Source organism: Phalacrocorax carbo, chromosome 1, assembly GCF_963921805.1.
Source record: "Phalacrocorax carbo chromosome 1, bPhaCar2.1, whole genome shotgun sequence".
Lineage (NCBI taxonomy): Eukaryota > Metazoa > Chordata > Aves > Suliformes > Phalacrocoracidae > Phalacrocorax > Phalacrocorax carbo.
Window position 1 is genome coordinate 30,902,857 of NC_087513.1, and position 20,177 is coordinate 30,923,033.

General features: G+C 34.1%; 2 protein-coding genes across 5 annotated transcripts in view; one reads left to right on the plus strand and one right to left on the minus strand.

Moving 5' to 3' along the window:
- Positions 1-20,177, plus strand: part of IMMP2L (inner mitochondrial membrane peptidase subunit 2) — a 481,592-nt gene that overhangs the window by 203,023 nt on the left and 258,392 nt on the right. The window lies entirely within an intron of this gene.
- LRRN3 (leucine rich repeat neuronal 3) overlaps positions 1,863-20,177 on the minus strand; it is a 37,867-nt gene continuing 19,552 nt past the window's right edge. For 2 of the 3 annotated variants that reach the window (XM_064447472.1, XM_064447479.1), the window contains one exon: positions 1,863-5,979. In XM_064447472.1, the coding sequence (XP_064303542.1) occupies positions 3,502-5,628 (2,127 nt within the window). In that variant the 5' untranslated portion in view covers positions 5,629-5,979 and the 3' untranslated portion in view covers positions 1,863-3,501. Of the gene's footprint in view, positions 5,980-6,626; positions 7,281-20,177 lie in introns of those variants that run through there. The other variant, XM_064447488.1, reaches the window with a different exon arrangement.

Here is a 20,177-nt window from a genome sequence, read left to right on the forward strand (position 1 = left end):
TCTACAAGATACTACTTCTGTATAGTTGATAAAATAATGCAATACCGATATAATGAAATAAAGGTCTGCGGACAGGCTAACATGTTGCCAATAGTACAGAAGTACTTCACACACACACACACATACAAAAGTGTATATAATAAAAGGGTCAACCAAGCATTAATTGAATAATATACATGTTGAAATCTAATTTAAGGATGTTTAAATGGCCTCACCTCCAACATGCTTTTTGCCGTTAACATCTTACAGTAAATAGAATTTGATAAAAAAAAATCACTAAAATTACATTTTTGTTAGAAACATGTAAAATTTCAATTTAAAGGTGTTTAACATCTCAGTAGAACACTGAAGAATTGTAATACTGTTGACATGTAAGTTCATTGATAAATGGATGCTGATATTAACTTGAATGTGCTACTAAGAATGTCTTTTTAAAGTTTTAATCTAAATCTGCAAGGATTTCTTTCTGCAGATCCTTTGGTGAGAACTCTTTGAAGGCATATCTCTGTTCTCATTATTGTAGTTGTATTCCTTCTTTGTACCCCATCAGTTAGGTACCCCTACCAAATCACAAATGTTTTATTCTGAGTCACTAAAAATTCTGTGATCTCATAACTTATTGTAAACACACTTTTGACCCTGTTCTTATGGACATTTTCCTAGTATTTCTTGAAGTTTTACTTTTGGGTGATAGCAGTTGAAAGCTTATTTACACAAATAAAGAATATTACTCAGTGATGGTTAGTTACGGAAGATGCATCTTTTTGGTGTGCTGAAAAAAAAAGCTCAGCATATTCTTTCAGAGATACTTCCAGAGAAAGGAAGGTACAGAGCTGTAAAATGGCTTAATCCTCCTTAATCAACGGAGGATTGCCTAGTTACTTTGAGAAAATGCTGCTATATTTCTCTTTTGGGAGGTATGAAGGAAATAATTTACATCTTAACAATTAGCAACGGGGTAATCCATTTCTTCTAAAAATGTAAGGTATATTTTAATTTGATATCAGTATAAAGTATAGAACGATTCAAATATTTGTGAGATATATCGAGTTACATTTCAGCTATCAGAAGTTTAGTATGAGAATTCTTCCATATAAAAATGCATTTTATCTGTCAACAAAAACTTTTAATAAAATATTTAAATAAAGTAAATAAAGCCTTTTTTTATACTGTGAGGGGGAAAAGTCTTCTTATCAGTGCTCCACATTAGACTTGTATTTGTGTGCTGTTTTATAACATTGTGCAGAGATGGTTTTGCCTGAAAAAATTAGATTTTAATTTCTAAACTCTAGGAGTTGTAAGTTCTAAATGTAGCTTGGTTCCAAACGTAAACGTACAATATATACCTAAAAGTTTCTGCTGATAAGTACAATATCTGCTTGGTGATGGGTCCCATTTCAGCTACCATTTCTCGAGGAAGAGCTCGGCTCTGGAAGCTCTGTCCATAGTGCTGCCATCTGTCATGCCATGACAGCATTTCTCTGCTCAATCTCAATGTGCCTTTATGTGCAATAGCGATTCATCAGATTTGTAAAGTTCCTTCTTCAATGAAACATGTCGACTCTATGAATATCCTAAGTTTTTGTAGTTTAAAATTAGTATAAGTTTCGTCTTTCTGCCTTTAACAACTTTGAAAATTACCTTTACATAATTTAAAAATCCTGGGATTTAACTATAAAAAGGACATTTTTAATGTGAAAGCAAGGTATTCATTAGTACTAGGTGAAGTGAAATTATTATTCCACATTATAAGTGTTTACAGACCAATAATATTATGAAAGTATGCAGCAAACTATAAATAAGTGGAAAAGTTGATCTCTAAATACAAGAAGTAACTCGTCTTCATATACCTACAAAAATTCTGTCAGTGATTCCACAGAAATGTTTACTTCAGCCAAGGCTAGAAAGATAAAATATATCTTATTATAGAGTTTAAAGAATGTTAAAGTCTACTAAAGGCTTACAAGAAATGTTTGTTACTCCTATTTTTACTTTGTCATTCAAGCTACCTATGCATTCTGTGAATATTTACTTCCTTAAGCACAATATTCAGGGTTAACAATTTTTTTTCATTCTTCCTATTTGTTTTCATATATATGAACCAAAATGACACAAAAATTTTACTGTTGCTTTCTTCATAAGGAGATACCACATCTTTTCATCAGGTATCTTAATGGTCAGATGTCTTTACTGGGCTTAGTAGTAGTCACTTTTTCCATCCTAACAGAACTGGGTTTAGCTTGTAATCAACATTCTGATCAGCAGCTTCTTGTGCACATTTGCTGCTTATGGGCCCAGTCCTACTCCCGTGAGAACTTCAGCTTCAATATGAGTAGTCAGGTATTTATTGTTCTCTTTTCATTTTGTTTCAGTTCATTTCTACTAATAATGTTTCTGTCAGTCATTTATTGCTTGTTACATTGTAAAAGCTGAGGAGGTTTATAAACTAGTCAGTTGTTATTGCTGAACAGAAATTTGCAGGTCCAGAATGAAAACCTTAATATCATTTAAACTGTTCAAGCTATTTGAGTTCCCTGTATGGCCAGCCTCAAGTTTAGACATTATTAATAAGTGAATTACCCTTTTGACTGAAGACAAAATATTGGACTTATATTATCTGTGTCTAAACATTGCATTCAGTTTTCAGGCTTCTGGGAAAATACCAAAGCAGCTCAAAATTTGCTGTTATCAGTAGCTAACAATCTATTTCCCTATCAGTCTTACGACTCCTTCCCACCCTCCTTCTCTCTTCTTCCTCCCACAATAAGCAAAGTGTAAAATATCATTGTTATTATTATGAGTAAGTACTTTATGAAAATATTTAATTGTGTGGTTTATTGCAGTTATACAGCCTAACCAGCTAAAATATCCTATATGTTCAGATTGGAGTTTTAACAGGAGAATATGTAAGGAGATATTTTATCAGACATTAGAATGAGTTTGTTTATTCCCAGACACGAGCTCCCAGAATGTTTTGGTTTTTTAGAAACAAACAAGCCAAAAACTATTTTGATTTTAATCAAAAATGTATTTTCCTCATAAAAAAAATTCACATACTCACTGTGTCTACTCTACAGAATTTGTCCATTTCATTACACCATGTGTCAATCCTAGTATATCTGTTCACTGCAAAAACTCGTGGCTAGTGTGTGTAATACAGCACAGGAGGAGGTATTGCTCAGTTCCACTACTTTTATATAATAATTAAAAAAAAAATTACAGAAAATGTTCTTGGCTACTTGCACTGTATTCCAGACTTAAAAGTCCCATGAAAGTTCTAGAAAATGAAGTTAGTTGTATTTGGTTGGTAGAATACCCTTAGAAGCCAGTTAGTTAAAATTCTTCTCGTATGCTGAGTCAGTACCTATTCCCATTTGTCAGCAGCAGCTAAGTCCAGGTGTCTAGCTCCTAAAAGAAATACTTTTTTTTGCTGCCTTTTTATTCAGCACAAATGCAGTCATGTGCTTTTTATTTCAGAAATTAAGTGATATAGTGACTTATTTATGACATATTGGTTGGTACTCCTATTATAGTTGCTTTTACTTCCATTGCGGTGCTTTTTTCTTTGCCCATGTCCCAAAGACTGATTAGAGGAGGATAAAGCTCACTGAGTGAAAAGGATTGTTTCTTCAGGTAATTCTTTAGAGAGCTGTGTCCAACGTCATAGTTCATCTCTTGTGAGATGCAGCTGTAGAGATATATCACAGAGATGATTCCCAAAAGAGCACCAAGGCAGGCAAGGAATCCTATTATGTTGTTCTTTTCATAGCCTTTCATTGCCAAGTCCAGTCCTTTTGTGGTTACGTTGACACATTTTTTCTTATTCTGTGAATAGACAGTGGGAATATCTATACAAATTTTGTATTCTGTTGATGGATTTAGATGTGTAAGATTATATACCTTTATATCAGATGGTATTCGAGCGCTCTGTGCAGCTTGAGAGTTTTCAGCTTTCAGAAAGGCTGTCCATCTAACACTGGACTTCAGAATTTTAGAACTTGCTTTCCATGAAACCAAAACAGAATTAGATTTTATATCTTTTATTTTAATGTTCAAAGATCCATGGCTGTCCTGAGGGAATGAGCCATCCACTTTAATCATGACTGACTTTAGGTCTGCCCCAACTAAATTTGTTGCTATACATGTGTATAAGCCACTTTCTTTTTCTGTTATATCACTTATGTCTAATGTTCCTTCAGAATGAATGTAGTATTTATTGGAAATAGTATTAGGCAAAAGTTTGTGTCCTGATGGTGTTATCCAGTAGATTTCAGGTTCTGGTTCTGCTGTTGCTCTGCAGTGCAAGGAAATATGGCTGCCAGTTTTTAAATCCAGAGCAGATGGAAAACTTTCAGGAGCTATCAGGGGGAGACAGATTTCCATCATTTCCCGGAAGTGTATCTGTCTCACATTCTGTCCTTGGTATTCAGGAGGGTCTACACAAAACAGGGACTCTGGCTCCATGAAGCGAATGTTTGTTTTATTCATGTTAATCCAGCGGATGACACAATCACATCTAATGGGATTGCTGTGTATACTAACCTCTTTGAGGTTAGGCAAGGATTCTATTGTACTGCGGTACAGGGCACTCAGCGCGTTGCTGTTGAGCATGAGCGATTCCAGCTTGGGAAGTCTGTAGAATGCATTTGGATGAATGTATGATAATCTGGGGTTATTGGTAGCTTCTATTTTTCTTAAATCTGGCAAATTATCAACAGCAAGACTATCTATAGAAATAAGTTCAGGCATGTTATTAATTCCCAACTCTTTTAGGTGCAACATATTGCTAAAATCTCCTCGTCGTATTCTGTTAATGGGATTCTTATTTAGATCCAGAAATTTAAGATTTGTAGCCTTTTGAAGAGCAATGTGGGGCACTTTGATAAATCTGTTGTCATAAAAGGAGATGCTTTCTAAATTGTCAAGGCCAACCAGAGCATTATCTGGTATTTCAGTGAGATTTATGCCTGCTAAAACTAGGCTGCGCAGATTGATAAGAGGTTTAAAGTTCATATCTTCGATTCTGATTATTGGGTTTTCTCCAATCATGAGAATTTCAAGATTAGGAGTAGCTTCAAACCACTTCCTGTTGATCATTTGCAGACCATTTGAGTTGAGATGAAGTCTGAGAAGATTATTGAGGCCGATGAAAGCCCCCGGTGCAATCACAGAAAGCAGGTTATGATTAATATAAAGCTCTTGTAAATTGTGGAGTCCAGAGAGACATTCTTCAGGGAGTTCAGTAAGTTTGTTTTCTTCAAGGTACATTGAAAGCAACTGTGGTATCTTTCTAAGATTAATACTGGTCACTGAGGATAAATTGTTCTGAGATAAATCTAGACCAGTTAAATTCACTGGCAAGTCTACTGAATGTTCAATTTTTGCAATATTGTTAGTCTGTAGAAGTAGAACCTGTGTGTCAGCAGGCAGTCTGGCTGGAAAATTAAAAAGGCCTAAATCGTTACAGTCCACTGTGGGAGCCTCCATGTACACAGACCTGGGGGTGAACCATGGTCTGATCTCACATATACATGACTCTGGGCAGTCTGCTTTTTTTTCTACAGCTTGTACTAGTGCAGTGATAACTAAGCCAAGTAGAAAATTGATTTTGAGTTGCATGTCCTTCATCTTAGCTCAAATGTTCAGAAAAGTAACACACCCTTTCGTATTCCACAATTGTGGTTATGGAATTCAGTATGACCTGGTCAATTGATAATACACACACTTGCATTTGTCAAATGATGATCGTGAAGGACTTTCTTCCTGAGGATAAGTGATAAATTTGTAACCAACTTGTCCAGTAGTAAGAGGCATTTTGTGGAAATGAAGGTCACTCTGTCCTTGATGACATAAAATTGATAAGCTTTGTGAAGATGAAGTATGTATAGATGGTCATAGGAGATTAAGCAATTCATTTATTTAGTAGTATTAACTTCAAATCCCATGATTGATTAGTGTTTGCAGGAATGACAGGATGACCTAAAATAGAAGAAGAGGAAATAATTAGTATAAGAAACTATAAAGTTATAAATTAATTTAGCCATCTTTTGCTCTCTGATGTTAATTATTGCAAGTAAGAAAAGAAAATGACTGTGGTGTCTAGAGTATTGTAGTGGTATCCAGATAGCATAAATGAAGTTAATATAGTAATATATCTTCAGAGTTGTAGCTTGTCATACATCCAGTGAAGCATTGCTCTACAGGAAGATGAAGATCCACAAAGTACAAAGCAAAATATATCAGTGAGATTTTTCCACATATTTTATGCTCCTTTAAAATATTTTCTTTTTTCTTTTAGTTATCACTAGAAGCAGACTAAGTTCTGTTGGCTTTGAAAATGTAAACACTGAGGAAAATCCTACAGAGCATGAATATTTAACTTTTGAACATGAAGTTTATAAATATAAGGAACATAATTTATGTGTAATCAAAGGAAAAAGGAATGGTTGGATCAATACACATTCCTAATGATGACATTCTCTAGGCAAGCCTGTGAGATATTTATACAGAAATATACAAAATTGATAATCTACAGGTTTTATAATTTTCTAATTCTTTTTGTAGCTGCTGTTTGGGAAGAAGTCTTGTTTTTTGCATTAGAGGAGTAATTAGAAAGAAATATGTACCTCTTAATAAATAGCTCATCATCTTGTCAAATTCAGGCTAATTACTAGCTTGCTTACTTTGGCTTCAATAACTTCAATTTCAGGGAATAATAATAAAAACAGAAAAGTGTCTTTAGAGTGATAAGAAGGAAAAAAAAATCTACACTGGCAATTGCTTCTTTGGTCTGTAGCTCTGCAAGGATCTGAAATTTGCTATGAAGTTGCAGACTGTCTTCGTGTCCCAAATTATAGTAAAGACTGAAGCCTTAGCATCTTGAAGCATCAGATGTGTCGTCTCCAGATTTTTGGTATGTACTTGTTTTTTCTGGGGAAAAAAAAAATCCAACTATGAGTGTACATTGTGTTCCAAGCCATATAATTCAAAAGCTGTGTTTTCGTATATGAAGTAGTACACATGAACTGCTTCATTTGCTTCAGAATATAGACTTTGCACTAACTTTAAATGGACTTTGTCTCAGAAGACTGTCATATGATACACATTTATGCCCTTTCTCCCCTTGCCTCTAGTGTTAAAATTCACAGTGACATTGTTTACGTACTGTAAGATAAGATCAATGCTTCATTGACATTGATAAATAACTTTTGAGGTGTTGCTGGTATAGACAGACAGAATTACAAAAGTCAAGTGTCAAGGATTTGGATTTTAAGTTTCCTTTCCAGGCCCAAGAGGGTTGAGAATATTGACCAAGTAGGTATTCCATATCAGCTCAGAGGAAAGGTGTTGGACCATATTGAGTGACATGGGCACTGGGCCAATTTGGCAAGTCTCTGAGGCTGCTGTTCGTGTTATGTACATTTAAGGACATCTAATATTTTATTTTAACATGTAAGTGTATTAATAAAGTGAACAGACAATGTGTGAGATAAACATACAGAAAACATTCTGCTGTTTTGAAGATTAATAATATGTTTTTATGCCAATGGACCAGTTTATACTGAAATGGAAAGACAGGCTGACTGAAATAGTAAAAATGTAATCTGTTCCTTTGTTCTAGGAAATGAAATGAACTTGAGGCTTGCAGAAAAATAAAGATTTGCATTGGACAGTTAATGCCTGTAACTTGCTCTTGATTTTGCTACCAGGAGGCAAGGTGATATACCTATATTGAATACTGCCCCATTTCCTAAAGATCTTGGTAGAAATTATTCTATGGCAAATGCACAGATCTAATTTACTATGTAGGGCGAAAAGAGGATGTCCATGGAGGGAATTTACTGGGTTGTGTTCTTGATGCACTTTCTGAAGCACATGTCCCATTGACTTCTGGAATTTTATTTGGGTTGTATATTAAAAATGTATCTGTAAGCATGGCAAATACAAAATGTAAGCTTCTAATAATTGAAAGGTCATTGGAAATCTTACCTGAATGGTAAATTAATTGAGATTCAACAGACTCCTACTGCAGCTAACAAATCTCAGCATTTTGATCCCACTATGGTTCTCAGGGACTTCTGCTCAGTAGAGATACTGGGAAAGTATTCTGGGGAAGTATAACTATATAGCTGACCTGGTTTTCTTCTCCTCCCTGGACATCTGCTATTGGCCACTGTGAAAAGTAGGACATGGAACAAGATGGACTTTGCATGTGTGTCCCAGGTACCTGAGAGGCTGTACCAGTTAAAGCATTTAAACTACTACATTTTCATGTACATAGAGAAAACATCCTCCTGGATTTGAGTTTATACTCCTCTTGAGTTTATACTTCGGCTTCTATGGGATTCTCAAGACAAAAAAAGGGCACCAGTGGACATTTCCTTGTCATATATATTATAGTGGGCTTTCTGCAAAAGGCAGCAAAAAAGAAGAGGTTGGAGATCCAGGTTGAAATTCTTCTTCTTTATGATTTACTTTTTTCTCTTTCTGGTGAACTCTCCAGCTAATAAGCCACCAGCTCAAGCTCATATGGTGTTCTAGCATAAATCTTTCTTATTTCTCCAGCTAAAGTGCTTCTGCCTTGTATAAAATATTCACTGGGGTTGAGTGCCTTGAATAACAGATTGTAGAATAATTTTCACAATCTCTCCCAGCCTGCACAGTCATCATTGCAAAATACATTGTTTACCTTCAGAAAGATTTTCCGTTTATATAGTGTCATATCTATGTATTATTTTACATGAAAATGATTTGGTATTAACCATCATTCAAAGTGCAAAATAAAAGAATGTTTCTGGACATCCATGGTGGCTTATGAGATCATAGAATCATAGAAGAGAATATCTCAAGTTGGAAGGGAGCCATAAGGATCGTTGAGTCCAACTCCCTGCTCCTTACAGGACAACCTACAACTAAATGATATGGCTCTAGTACACATGTGACATAATACACAAAAAAGTGAAGTTGTGAAATGCACAGCAAAAATTGCATAGAATCTGCATAGAATCGTTTGAGTGGCAAAACTTTTTTGTTGGTCTTTTCGTTTAAAATAGTATTATTGTGTGACTCTGCTACACAATGTTGACAGAGAAGGTAAGAAAACATGGATTACTGATGTTCAGTCTTCTGGTCACACTTGAAGAGATGAAAACCCAGAATCAAGTTATGCAGTATGACTTTGCTTACGCCAGCTGGTTGTATTGATTGTGTGTGTGTGTGTGTCTGTGTATATTAATTAATTTCTAACCTTGAGATGTGTACAAACCATTTTGAACCAAAGAGTGAGCTGCAGGTTACTGTAATAAAATAAACTTAATGTAAATTGGTGTCTTGCACTCAACACTATAAACTTGAATTGAAGTTCAATTTCCTTGAAAAATGTGGTGTCACAGAGATAAATATTTGTGTTGGAAAATAAGCATTTAACTTTGTAATACTTTGAACTTTGGGAATGCATTGATTCCCTTTCTTCCTTAATGTACTGGTAATAGTAAATATGTACCGATAATGCTAAATAAAGATTAAATTGAAATACTCTTACTAACAGTGATTTTCAGAATTTTAGTTAGTGGGTTCCAGTGCTTTAAAGCTAAGAGCTTTGTACCATCTTGAGTTTTATGTGAAAGTTTTGCATTTCAAATGTCCAGTTTAAAAGGTACTAGTAAGAAGGACAAAGAGAACCTGAAGGTTATTTGCCTTGTTCCTTTGAGTAGTATTTATAATATCTGAGATTTACGTATGCAGAGCTTTCTGTGAAAAAGTAGATATTTTCTTTTAAAAAGTTAATTCAAATAATGCGATTATGTCAGCATTATCTGTTAGGCAAAACCACTATTTTTATTATAGCTCTTTTGTTCTCTCAAGATTTTCTATGTGATGCAAGTGATTCTTAAAACTTGTACCTACTCTGGTGTACAATAGAAAAGCTTGTAGCGATGAGGTTTAGCAGCACATTATCACCAGTAAGCAGAGCTGTGGGATAAGTCTTGTCACACAAGCAGCAGCAGGAGCTATGCATCGTCATTTTGGAGACTTTGATGTAATTCTTTACCCAGCTGCATTTATAAATTTTATGTGCACTCTGTTTGTACATATATTTCCTCATCCAGATAAAAAGGTATGGTTTGCTTCCTAATGTCTGCAATTAAAAAGTCTAAATAGAATCTGCATCTAAAAAGTTAGTATTGCTTGTTATTAATGATATTCAGTATTTTTATTATTGTTTTCCTGTACTAGACCTGCTGTCCAGAACTGTTTAAGTCTTTGTGGACAACTTATTTAATTTCTTCTGGAAGTCCATCCATACTGCAATCCATACTTTCTGTCTTACTAAATATGGTGTGCCTCTTGGTTTTAAGGTATTATCTCTTGCTTTTAGAAAAATGCACCCTGATGTGTGTGACTTTTTGCAGCCTAATTATCTTTTGTGTAGACAATGATTGGTATGTCTTAATTAGGTTTGTTTCATTTACTGCTATTGACAGCTGGAGCCTTGGTTTACAAGAGGGTATCACCATTATTTGAGCTGCAAAAGGCATTCAGTGAATGAATAAACTGAGCAACGTTTCTCATCACTGGAGCAACAGACAGCTAAGAACCAAGTCAGAGTGGGCAGAAAGGAAAAGAAACACGTCAGGTTTTGGCAATCTTTCTTTTCCACTTCAGCAGTTAGAGAGACAGTGATAAAAATTAAAAATGCAGCAGCTACACTGCAATGTGCCCTGCTGGCAATAAGGCAAACAGTTCACTTCACAAGGACCAATTTAGAGGTGGCAAGCATTTTGAAAACACAGCTGTTCATACAAAGCTACCTTTCAAACACATCAACTGAAAGAGCCACTTCTCAATTCTTGTTATTATAACCATTTTGAGCAGTTCTAGGGGCAGAAATCTGGAAATGGCACTAACCAAAAATCAGGCATGGGGCATTTCATTCCTCACCTGATTGTAGTTTGGTTAGGGGTTTAGTTTTTTTTTAATTTTTAAGTGTTATGGAAATATACAAACTTAAGTTTGAACATTTAGTATCTTCCTGACAATTTTATATGGCAATTCTTCCTTGCTTGTTGTATCATTAAAAAAAAAAGTTCCTTGGGAATTTTTTTATTACAGCACAATTGATAAAAAGATACAACTTATTTAACATATTTCAAGAATTGGCACAAAAATCTGTTTGTTTTTTTTTTTTTTTTTTCTCTACAGAAATGTAACTAGGATGTTTTTGTTGAAATATGTATAGGAATTTTGTGACTGAGGCAGGAGTACAAGTTTAGGTTAAAGCACAAAAAGATAATATACTAGATTTTCATAAAAGAACCAGTCTTGAAATAAAACATTTCTAGAAGTAAGCTTTACTAGCTGGTCCGATACAGTTGCTGGAAATTATATAGGCTTTGTAAAATTGTAAAGAATTTCTGCTGGCATATGTAGTCTTGCTTTCATTCCACTCTCTGGAGCAAAGAGTTTAATACAGAATCCCATTTCTCTTTACAAATACAAATTAACATTTCACTGTAATATGCTCTTCCTGTTCTATATTCTCACATATGGCTAACATATAGTCTCACATTAAAACATGATTGAGGATTTTTGGAAATTAATATGTTTCTGACGATCTCAATTCTGAGGTTTTCAACTTGGGCAGCTGACAGTATCAGATGACAGTTAGATTTTAAGAGTTTTAGGTTGAAAATCTCAAAAATGAGTATCTTAAATATCTGGACATGTTTGAAAAATTTAACTAGGGCTTCCTGTTGGGATGTTGACTAATTTTGGAAATCTACTTTACTTTTTTTCTAATGATTGATTTTTAGAGCTTCAGCCTGGCCCTGAAGAGCAGTAAGTGCAGGATATAAAGGAAATGGCAAAGCTACTTGTGTTTAACCCTAGACGCAATTTGCAGTGTCTGAATAATTATTTCAGCATATGTGTTTCCATTTATTTTGTGAACTTGTTACACCTCCTTTTCATTTTTTTCCTTAGTTGGAATAAATTTGCCTGAGGGAAAGCCACAAGCTTAAAATGTTTAATATGACTATAAACCAGGACAAATTCTCACACCTTAGACAATTACAAGATAAGAATTACAAGATTTTACTGAGGTTACTTTAATTTAAAAATAAAGATAGATTCAGAAAACAAATTATAGTCAGCTAGACTTACATGAGATTTACCCTTTCACTTTCACTAATCGAGTCTGGTCTACTATCCTTGTGCTCTTGTTTACTGTATCTTCATGCAATTTAACAGATATCAGAGGTATTATCACCATGTAAATTAATTAAGAATTTACGGTAGTACTATTTCATGTATCAATCAAAAATGATATTACAGTATTTTGGAAAACTTTGCAATATAATAAATCGTAAAGCTTTGAAAATACACTATTTAAAATAGATGTGATGAAAACAAAAAAGTAAAATGGAAGTCAAAGGAACATTTACTATGGTATCTGATAATTTATTACATATGCTATTTTAGAATAACTTTTCAATGGACTTAAATGAAAATTTGGTAAAACCTTCTTTTGAAAATGGGAGGATGGAATAGATATAGCACTTATTTTCTAACCTATTTTATCAGGATTACTGTGACTGATCATGGAACGGCAGATAATTATGGGACCACCTGCATGTGAAGTAAGGTGTTTGCCAAACATAATCACAGCACTTAATAGAAGTAGTATAAAATTTTGTTACTATTATGAATTTGGTGGCAGCAGCAGCATTGTGCATTGGAGCCATAGTAGTGGATAAGGACCATGACATCTTGTGTACTAACCTGTAAAACGAAACTGTAAGCTTTACTCCATGGAGCTTAAAATTTAAATACAAGAAGAGGGACAACTAGTGGTTCAGACAGGCAAGAAAAAAGAGAGAAGTCACTATGACAATCTTCGAATATCCTCGGATTTATTCTTTTCCTCTAACCGTAGTCTAGTAGATTACTATCATGGTCCTGGATTACTTTTCCAGGCTTTGATTTAAGATTTTCTCTCCGTAGATCTCCCTCTCATGTGCTGTTAACTTTTAATCACGCACTCCCTAGCTATTGAATACATCTGACCTTTTCACAAATGTCATAAGAAAAGAAGAAAAAAAGTTTGTTTGATGATACCTGATAAAGGAATTAATCATTTCAGTAATTACAGTTTCCTTATTTTTTTTTTTACTTCTTCTAATATGAAGTGCACAAAATAATTTTTAGGTATTCTTTTTGTGTGAGCAGAGATGTTAGAAAATTACATTTACATGGCAAGAGGATGAATTTCAGTGGAAGTTGCACATTTCATTACCATTTGTGTTCTAAACTGTCATTTGTGTTCTAAATTCTAATATGGCATTCCAGATCCCCTTGCAATATTTTTTCATGTGTGGTGTTTTTAATGTTAGACTACTTCTAATAATTTTATTTACTTGGATTTTTTCGTAAAAAGAAACTTTGAAAAGGATCTGAACTGATTTCTTATTTTATTTCTTTTTCCTAAATCAAATATTGAATGTATAATTCTGATGTTTTTATCTAAAACTTTAACTCATTGCTAGTATTACTTGTTTTGATTTTCTTTAATAAGTGCACGTATATATTTTTTAGTTGTCAGAGAAAATAGCAAGGATTAAATGTTAAAAATAACTTTTCAAAAGTACTCAAGATATTTGGTACCCTTTTTATAGTTCTTAGCCTTAGAAAGGTTTCACTGTGTAAGTGACTTATGTGTTGTTGCCATTATCAAGCAATTATGTCAAAAAAATTATTGCTGTAACTTGGGAAAGTAATGTGTTGGTTTAATTTACATTGATTCGTACATGTTCAACTTCTTTTTGACAGTTGTCACATTAGTAGTGGAGAAGCACATATCGACAGTTACCTAGGCACATAGTTGGCAAGAGAGCAGTCACGTTCTGGATGTGGGTGAATGTACCCAGTTACCAGATGCTTCAAGCAGATGGCCAGAGCTAAAGATGAGTGAGACCAGTTTTGGCTTGATTTTCTAGAAAGCGAGCATACTGATTCTGGGGGGCTATAGTACATTTGACTAGTGAAGAAGCCTAGCCAAAATCCAGCAGAGCTATTGGCAAAATCTGCATTTTGTGATTTTTTTTCTTTGTGGCTCTTGAAATCTAAATATTAAACATGCCTAAAACATAGAAATAGGTGTGTTCAGGTAGTTGTAATAAAGACAGAGAAATATAGTGGCTGTACTTAGCAAATAATATTTTCCTTGAGAATGTAATAATTTTTCTTTTTTTGATTTATCATGGGGAAAAGATCACTTTAATAAAATTAGCATAACAATAAATATGACTATTTTAGGACTTACAATTTCTATTCTATAATGTTTCAGTAGCAAAGATTTAGGCTTGAAAGACCTAAATGTATTTAAATTTTTGGTCTTTAATGGCAGACTCCTGATATTTAGTGAATTCACTTTCTAGTTTTTGATATGTTTATAATTTGTTTTGGGAAATTGTCATACCAAGGTAAATTCCCTTATAATAATTAAACAATTATCATTTCCAGTGTGCAATGTATTGATTACCAACTATAATAATCTAAAGATATGAAAGGGCTTAATGAATGCAGGTATCTCAGGAACATCCTGCTACAGTCCTAGACAGTACTTGGTGTATGCTTATAGCGCACTACATGGAATGTCCTCTGAGATCCATGAAGGGAAAAATTTATTGCTTGTCATTATAGTAAGCAGAAATTCATTGCTAAAAAACAGAAATTATTTATTTTTGAGGTGCCAGTAGTGGATGAGATCATATTTTCTATGTCATTATTTTTCCTAACAAATTAGGGTGAATTACTTTAACTTTATAATTGTGAATATGTTGGGTGATTACTTTCAATCTGAGCCACTGGGGAATCAGGTTCACAATGTATTGTTCAACAGAAATAGATATATTTTTTTTAAATCTTTCTTGAGGCAGTGTAGAGAAATGGATTGATGAAAAAACAACTTCAGGATGCAAAAACTGACAATGCGTAAACCAGAATATTATTGTCAAGATTAGGAGATAAAAGTTCTGTATTCTGCTGTGTTTTATATCAGGTGGAGTAATTTATGCATACTCATAAATTACCAGCTCATAGATATACTGTCATTTCTGATTGCAGAAACTATTTTGATTTGTATTTTGTTTTAATTGCAGTTTTTGCTCAGCTAAGCATCTCATTAATAGCAAGTTAAGTTTTTTTTATATGATTTGCAAAACTAGCATTATTTACAGACCCAAAATTATTGCTTTTTGTGCATTTTTGACCCATTCGTCAGCTCTAATCCACTCTATAGGATTATCATGGTTCATTTCTTATTTCCCCAGAAGTGAATACATTAAAATGCTGATCTTATTTTCTCTTTATGATTTGCTTTTTAAAATAAGACCAGAAGGAAGAGAATAAATAAAAGATAAATAAATAGCAACACTTATAGTTAAGTACAGTATCCCTTCTACAGTGTGTGGCACTACAGCTAATTAATCATATAGTTCCTGGCACAGTAACTGAATTATCTTTCAAGTGTTTTCCTTTTCCTTTCAAAATTGCAAATTTATTTAAACCATTGTACCTATCCAGCATGTATAGATTCATAGCCACCTTCCCCTCTCGATTTTTTCCCAATGTACAAACCTTCTAGTGTTTTCTATTATTTTAAAAGATTTTTTTTGTATTTTGTCTAAAGTGAAAAATTCACTCAATCCCTTAATGTTAGATGATTTGGCTCATTAACATGTCACTGAACAGGATTATTTTGATTATCCACTTCACATGTTATAGCTACATCTTGATTTTGTATTTCTTTCTTCACTCTCTAGCACCTGTCATCCTTTTATATGACCTTTCTGCATTTTGCATGCCAAATCCAACAGCAGTGTTAAAATTAATGTTCTGATCTCCCAGAGAATTTTGACCATATTTACTGTTCAAGTATTCAAGTCAATCAATCAGATCGTGATCACTGTACTTAAATCTTGCACTAGATTTTACTTTAAAAGCATAATTTCTCTTGCACTTTGCTGTGATTTCTACTTACGATCCAAAGACTAGGCATAGACATATTTGCTATAGGTGCATATGTAAAGAGTAAAGACATGTAGGAACACTACCTCACATATTATGATAAGAACATTAGAGACACGCAGATGTATTTGTGCAATGAAATGCATCTTGCTATGGGAAGATGGCTCTTCAAACTGAATGAAAGATAAGTTTGAATTAAGATACTGAAAAAATCTTATTAGTAATGATTATGGAATGATAGAATGAACAGTTTTCTTCATCACTGGTGTTGAAGTGGGATAGATGAACCATTTCATATTGTCCTTTTAGTTTGTCCTTCCAAAGATGGGTTAGGCATAATGTTGTAATAATGATAAGTTGAAGCAACCGGCATTTTTATTGTAAGACATTTATTTTTAAGTCTGACTTCAGCCTTTCTGCTTTCAGACAATGGCATGGTTCTCTTTTCCAGCAGTAAAACAACTTGAATAAGTAGAGAAAGATAGATATTTCAATAGTGTGACATTTCAATAGTATGAAGTGACAAATTATGCTTTCAGGGTCTTAGTAGTAATTTCTGCTTCAGAGTTCGAAGACATCAGAGGGAATATCAGAAGTAAGGAGAAAGACGTGGTATGCTTGCTTACTCATAGGAGGACCACTGGCACTAGAATGCCAAAAAACATTAGTTCCATTTATCAGCTACAGGCAAGAACTCTCATGAAACGCTGTATATGGTTCTGGTCACTCAGGTTCAGTAAAATAAATTGGAATTAGGGTGGAATCAGTTAGTATGAGGAAAATGATAATAAATCTTTGTGAAAGGAAACTAGGAAAAAGAATGCTGCTTCCTCTGTAAAACAATTTTAGATTTGTTTACAACAGAGGAGAAACAGCTTGGTTGTTTGTACAAATATTAAGTACAGTGATACATCATCTACAGGTAGATGAGGAGTAGTTAAATATATTGAAAAACCTGGAGTTGTTTCTCTACATGTACGTACATGATAATTCTAAGAAAGAATGACAACTGAGAATGGCCATATTAAGATTTAATAGCAAAAATGTTATTCTAGTTCTTAAAAATATTCTCAGAAATTGTCTATTGTATTGCTGCTGGTCTTTGTTGAATTAATGAACTGTTCTCCCCAGTTAACTAGCAATATGTATGGAAACTAGCTAGAAGTAATGGAAAATATATACTAGCATGTGTGGAAAATAACTAGGAGTATGCATGGAAAAAAACACAGCAGGCAAAGATAATGGAAGAACACTTTGTGTCCTATGTAAATGCTCATGAAGCATTTGAAGAAAATGAGATTTCTGGATACATACCATAACTTCTAGAGTACATCCCATAAAGTAATAAAGTACAAACAGAAGGGTAGAATGATGTCTTCTCTTTTTTTTTTTAATTTTATTTTGAAGGCTATGGATATTTCAATATCCTCAGAAATTGCCTGTGGGGTTTTAGAACTTTCCACTGTTCTCCACAAGAAACAAAAAGCAATTCGGCTACCAAAGTTGCCTGAGTTTCTTTGAAGTCATCCATGTAATTTGCAATATTTAAAGCTGTGCATGTTGCTGTAGTTCAGAGAATAAATGTACACATATGCCATGGAAGAGTTTAAAACAGAGGACACGTATCAATTCTCTGACATCTGGAAGGGTTGATTTACCTCTTAACTGGTCCATCCTCAACTAGTATGTTAAAACCAGGCAGGCAGTGTCTCAAAAGCATTTGATCCACCATCTCAAAGAAGAGATTCAGGTGTCAAGGTGATTCTTTAAAAGTGTAAGTAGGTCTACTTTCTTGCAGTAGTATAATAGGTACTGCAGATACCTTTGAAGACCAATAGCCAATAGCCAATCCACTTGATAGAGGTAGCTGATGCAGTGCACAAACCAATACCAATAAATGTGCATTGGGGATTAATTTGGTTAACCACAATTTGAACAGGTAAACGAAGATAATTTAGATTTGATGTGTGGCTTTTTCCACCAGTTCTTATAAATGTGAACTGAATACGTAGTGTAAGTTCTCTTGTAGTATAATTATCCTTCATTCAGGCAATAGTTGTCACCTTGTTCAATATTATAATGATGGAAGTTATAAACCACCTGTCTGTCTCCTTGCAAATGACTCTGTGTCCTCTGCTAATGAGCATGGAAATGTCACCTTAAATTGCTTTAACATTCTTAATACAAAGAAAACAAAGCATGGAAAGCATTTCATTTCATTTCCAAGTTCAAAATCTGTACCAGCTGTTAAGCTTGTGTTAGGATGTTTTAAACTGTCCTTATCATGGTATCCTATAGTATGTGGGAAATGCAAATTTTGAAAGTAAATCCAGATTTAATATTTATCATTTGGAGCAGGGAATGCAGAATATTGTGAGCATTCTAAGTCCTATATTTTCAAACTCTGACTGATCAGGTTCAGTTTCCACTTCTAGTTGTGGAGAACAATCATGATGTGTTCCTGAAATGCCAATTCTGAATCCCCAGTGCCATCCAGTAACTTTCAATTGGTTTATTCTGGACTTAAATGAATAGGCAAAGCAATATGTCTGAATGGCTGAGAAGCTGAAAAGTCCTGAAAATGTTTCCCTGAAGGTGAAGGAATGCTCTTTTCTGTCTCCTGTAATTCACAAGAGATAATGTCAGCCATATCCAGGGAAGATGAAGTAGCATTTGTAAGTTATAGAAGTGATGAGTAGAAACTTATAGCAGTTATGAGGTGAAATAGCTTTGTTTGGCAGTCCTTCAGGAGCAGGCTTTTAGGATAGTTCAAGACTTGCATTACAAGCAGTAAGGAAAATACCCTAAAGGCCATAAAACTGTTTGGCTTGAAAGTTGGGTTTTAGTTTCATAATATTTCCCATGTTGCTGCTAAACATTAGAATGAAATGACAATTGATAAGTTACAAATAAACTTGCTGTTTAGTTGCTCTTTTTCTACAAATAATTATTATTCAAGGGTCAACTTTTAAAACTTCTAAAATATTTTTAGTTAATGAAAGCCTATCTTGGAACAAAATGCTGAAGAATTATTGAGATGAGTTCTCTTTACAGTCAGGATGTGTAAGTCCCTTTTAATGTCCTTGTGGTTTATGGAGTCATATGGACACAGAAAACCGATGTTCACTAGGCTAACATTTTAATGAAAGATGCAGGTGGAGACATAGATATTTAGTTACAGAAACTTAGCACTACCATGACAGAAATAAAAATGGAAGACTGCAGTTACATATTGATGAAGATAAAGCAAATCTTGGTATTCCTTTGAAAGTTGTCATGTAGTGATCTGCACCAGTCCAAAAAGGTTTCATGACAGGTGGATCACGTTGTGTTATTAGTAGCTTGGCATATTACCAAACCCTTTTTTCTCAAGGAAATTCCCGCTTTGAAATGGATTGTTGTTTTGTCGAGAGTTAACAGATATTTTGAATGTATCATCTCCAGCAGGATTGTGCATCCTTTTCCTTATCATGGCTATCCAGGATGATGATCTAATAAATAAGATGGTATCCAGGATGTTTTGGGTATAGGCAATGTCCACTTAATGTTTGCAGATCAAAATGTTATCTATTAAGTATGCTCAGCTGATAAGCACTCATAGTTGTTTTTTCTTAGGCTGAATAATCTCATTTTAATACTGTGTAGCTGCCATACTGATAACCTAGGAAATGTTAAGGTGAAGGAGTCTTGATGAGTTTAATTTGTTCCTCTTTCTGGTCTTCCAAGCTATTTTCAGGGGCTTAATTCTTTTAGGAATTGCTATAGGACCTCTCCTTTGTGACTGTGTCAGAGAAGAATTCCATTCTGCTAAAGCAGAAAGGCTCCTATTGATGCCACCGAATACTTCTTCCCTGTATATGGACTCAATTTCTAGAACTGTGAAGGAGAGAGAGGCACATTTCTCTCCTCTGAACCTGTTACAGAATATAAAAGGACCTTACAACCCACTAACTACTTCTGGTGAATGGGAAGGTTTGTTTTGCTTTGTTTTGCTTTACTGTATAGATAAAATACCAGATTATATAAAAATGTGATCCTTGAAATCTAATGGAAAGATACAACTGCACATTCTAGTGAAAAAAAACTTTCTGCTTCATTTGCTTAATTGTGAAATGGCATATTTTTCAAGCTGTTATTAAGGTTTGAAATGA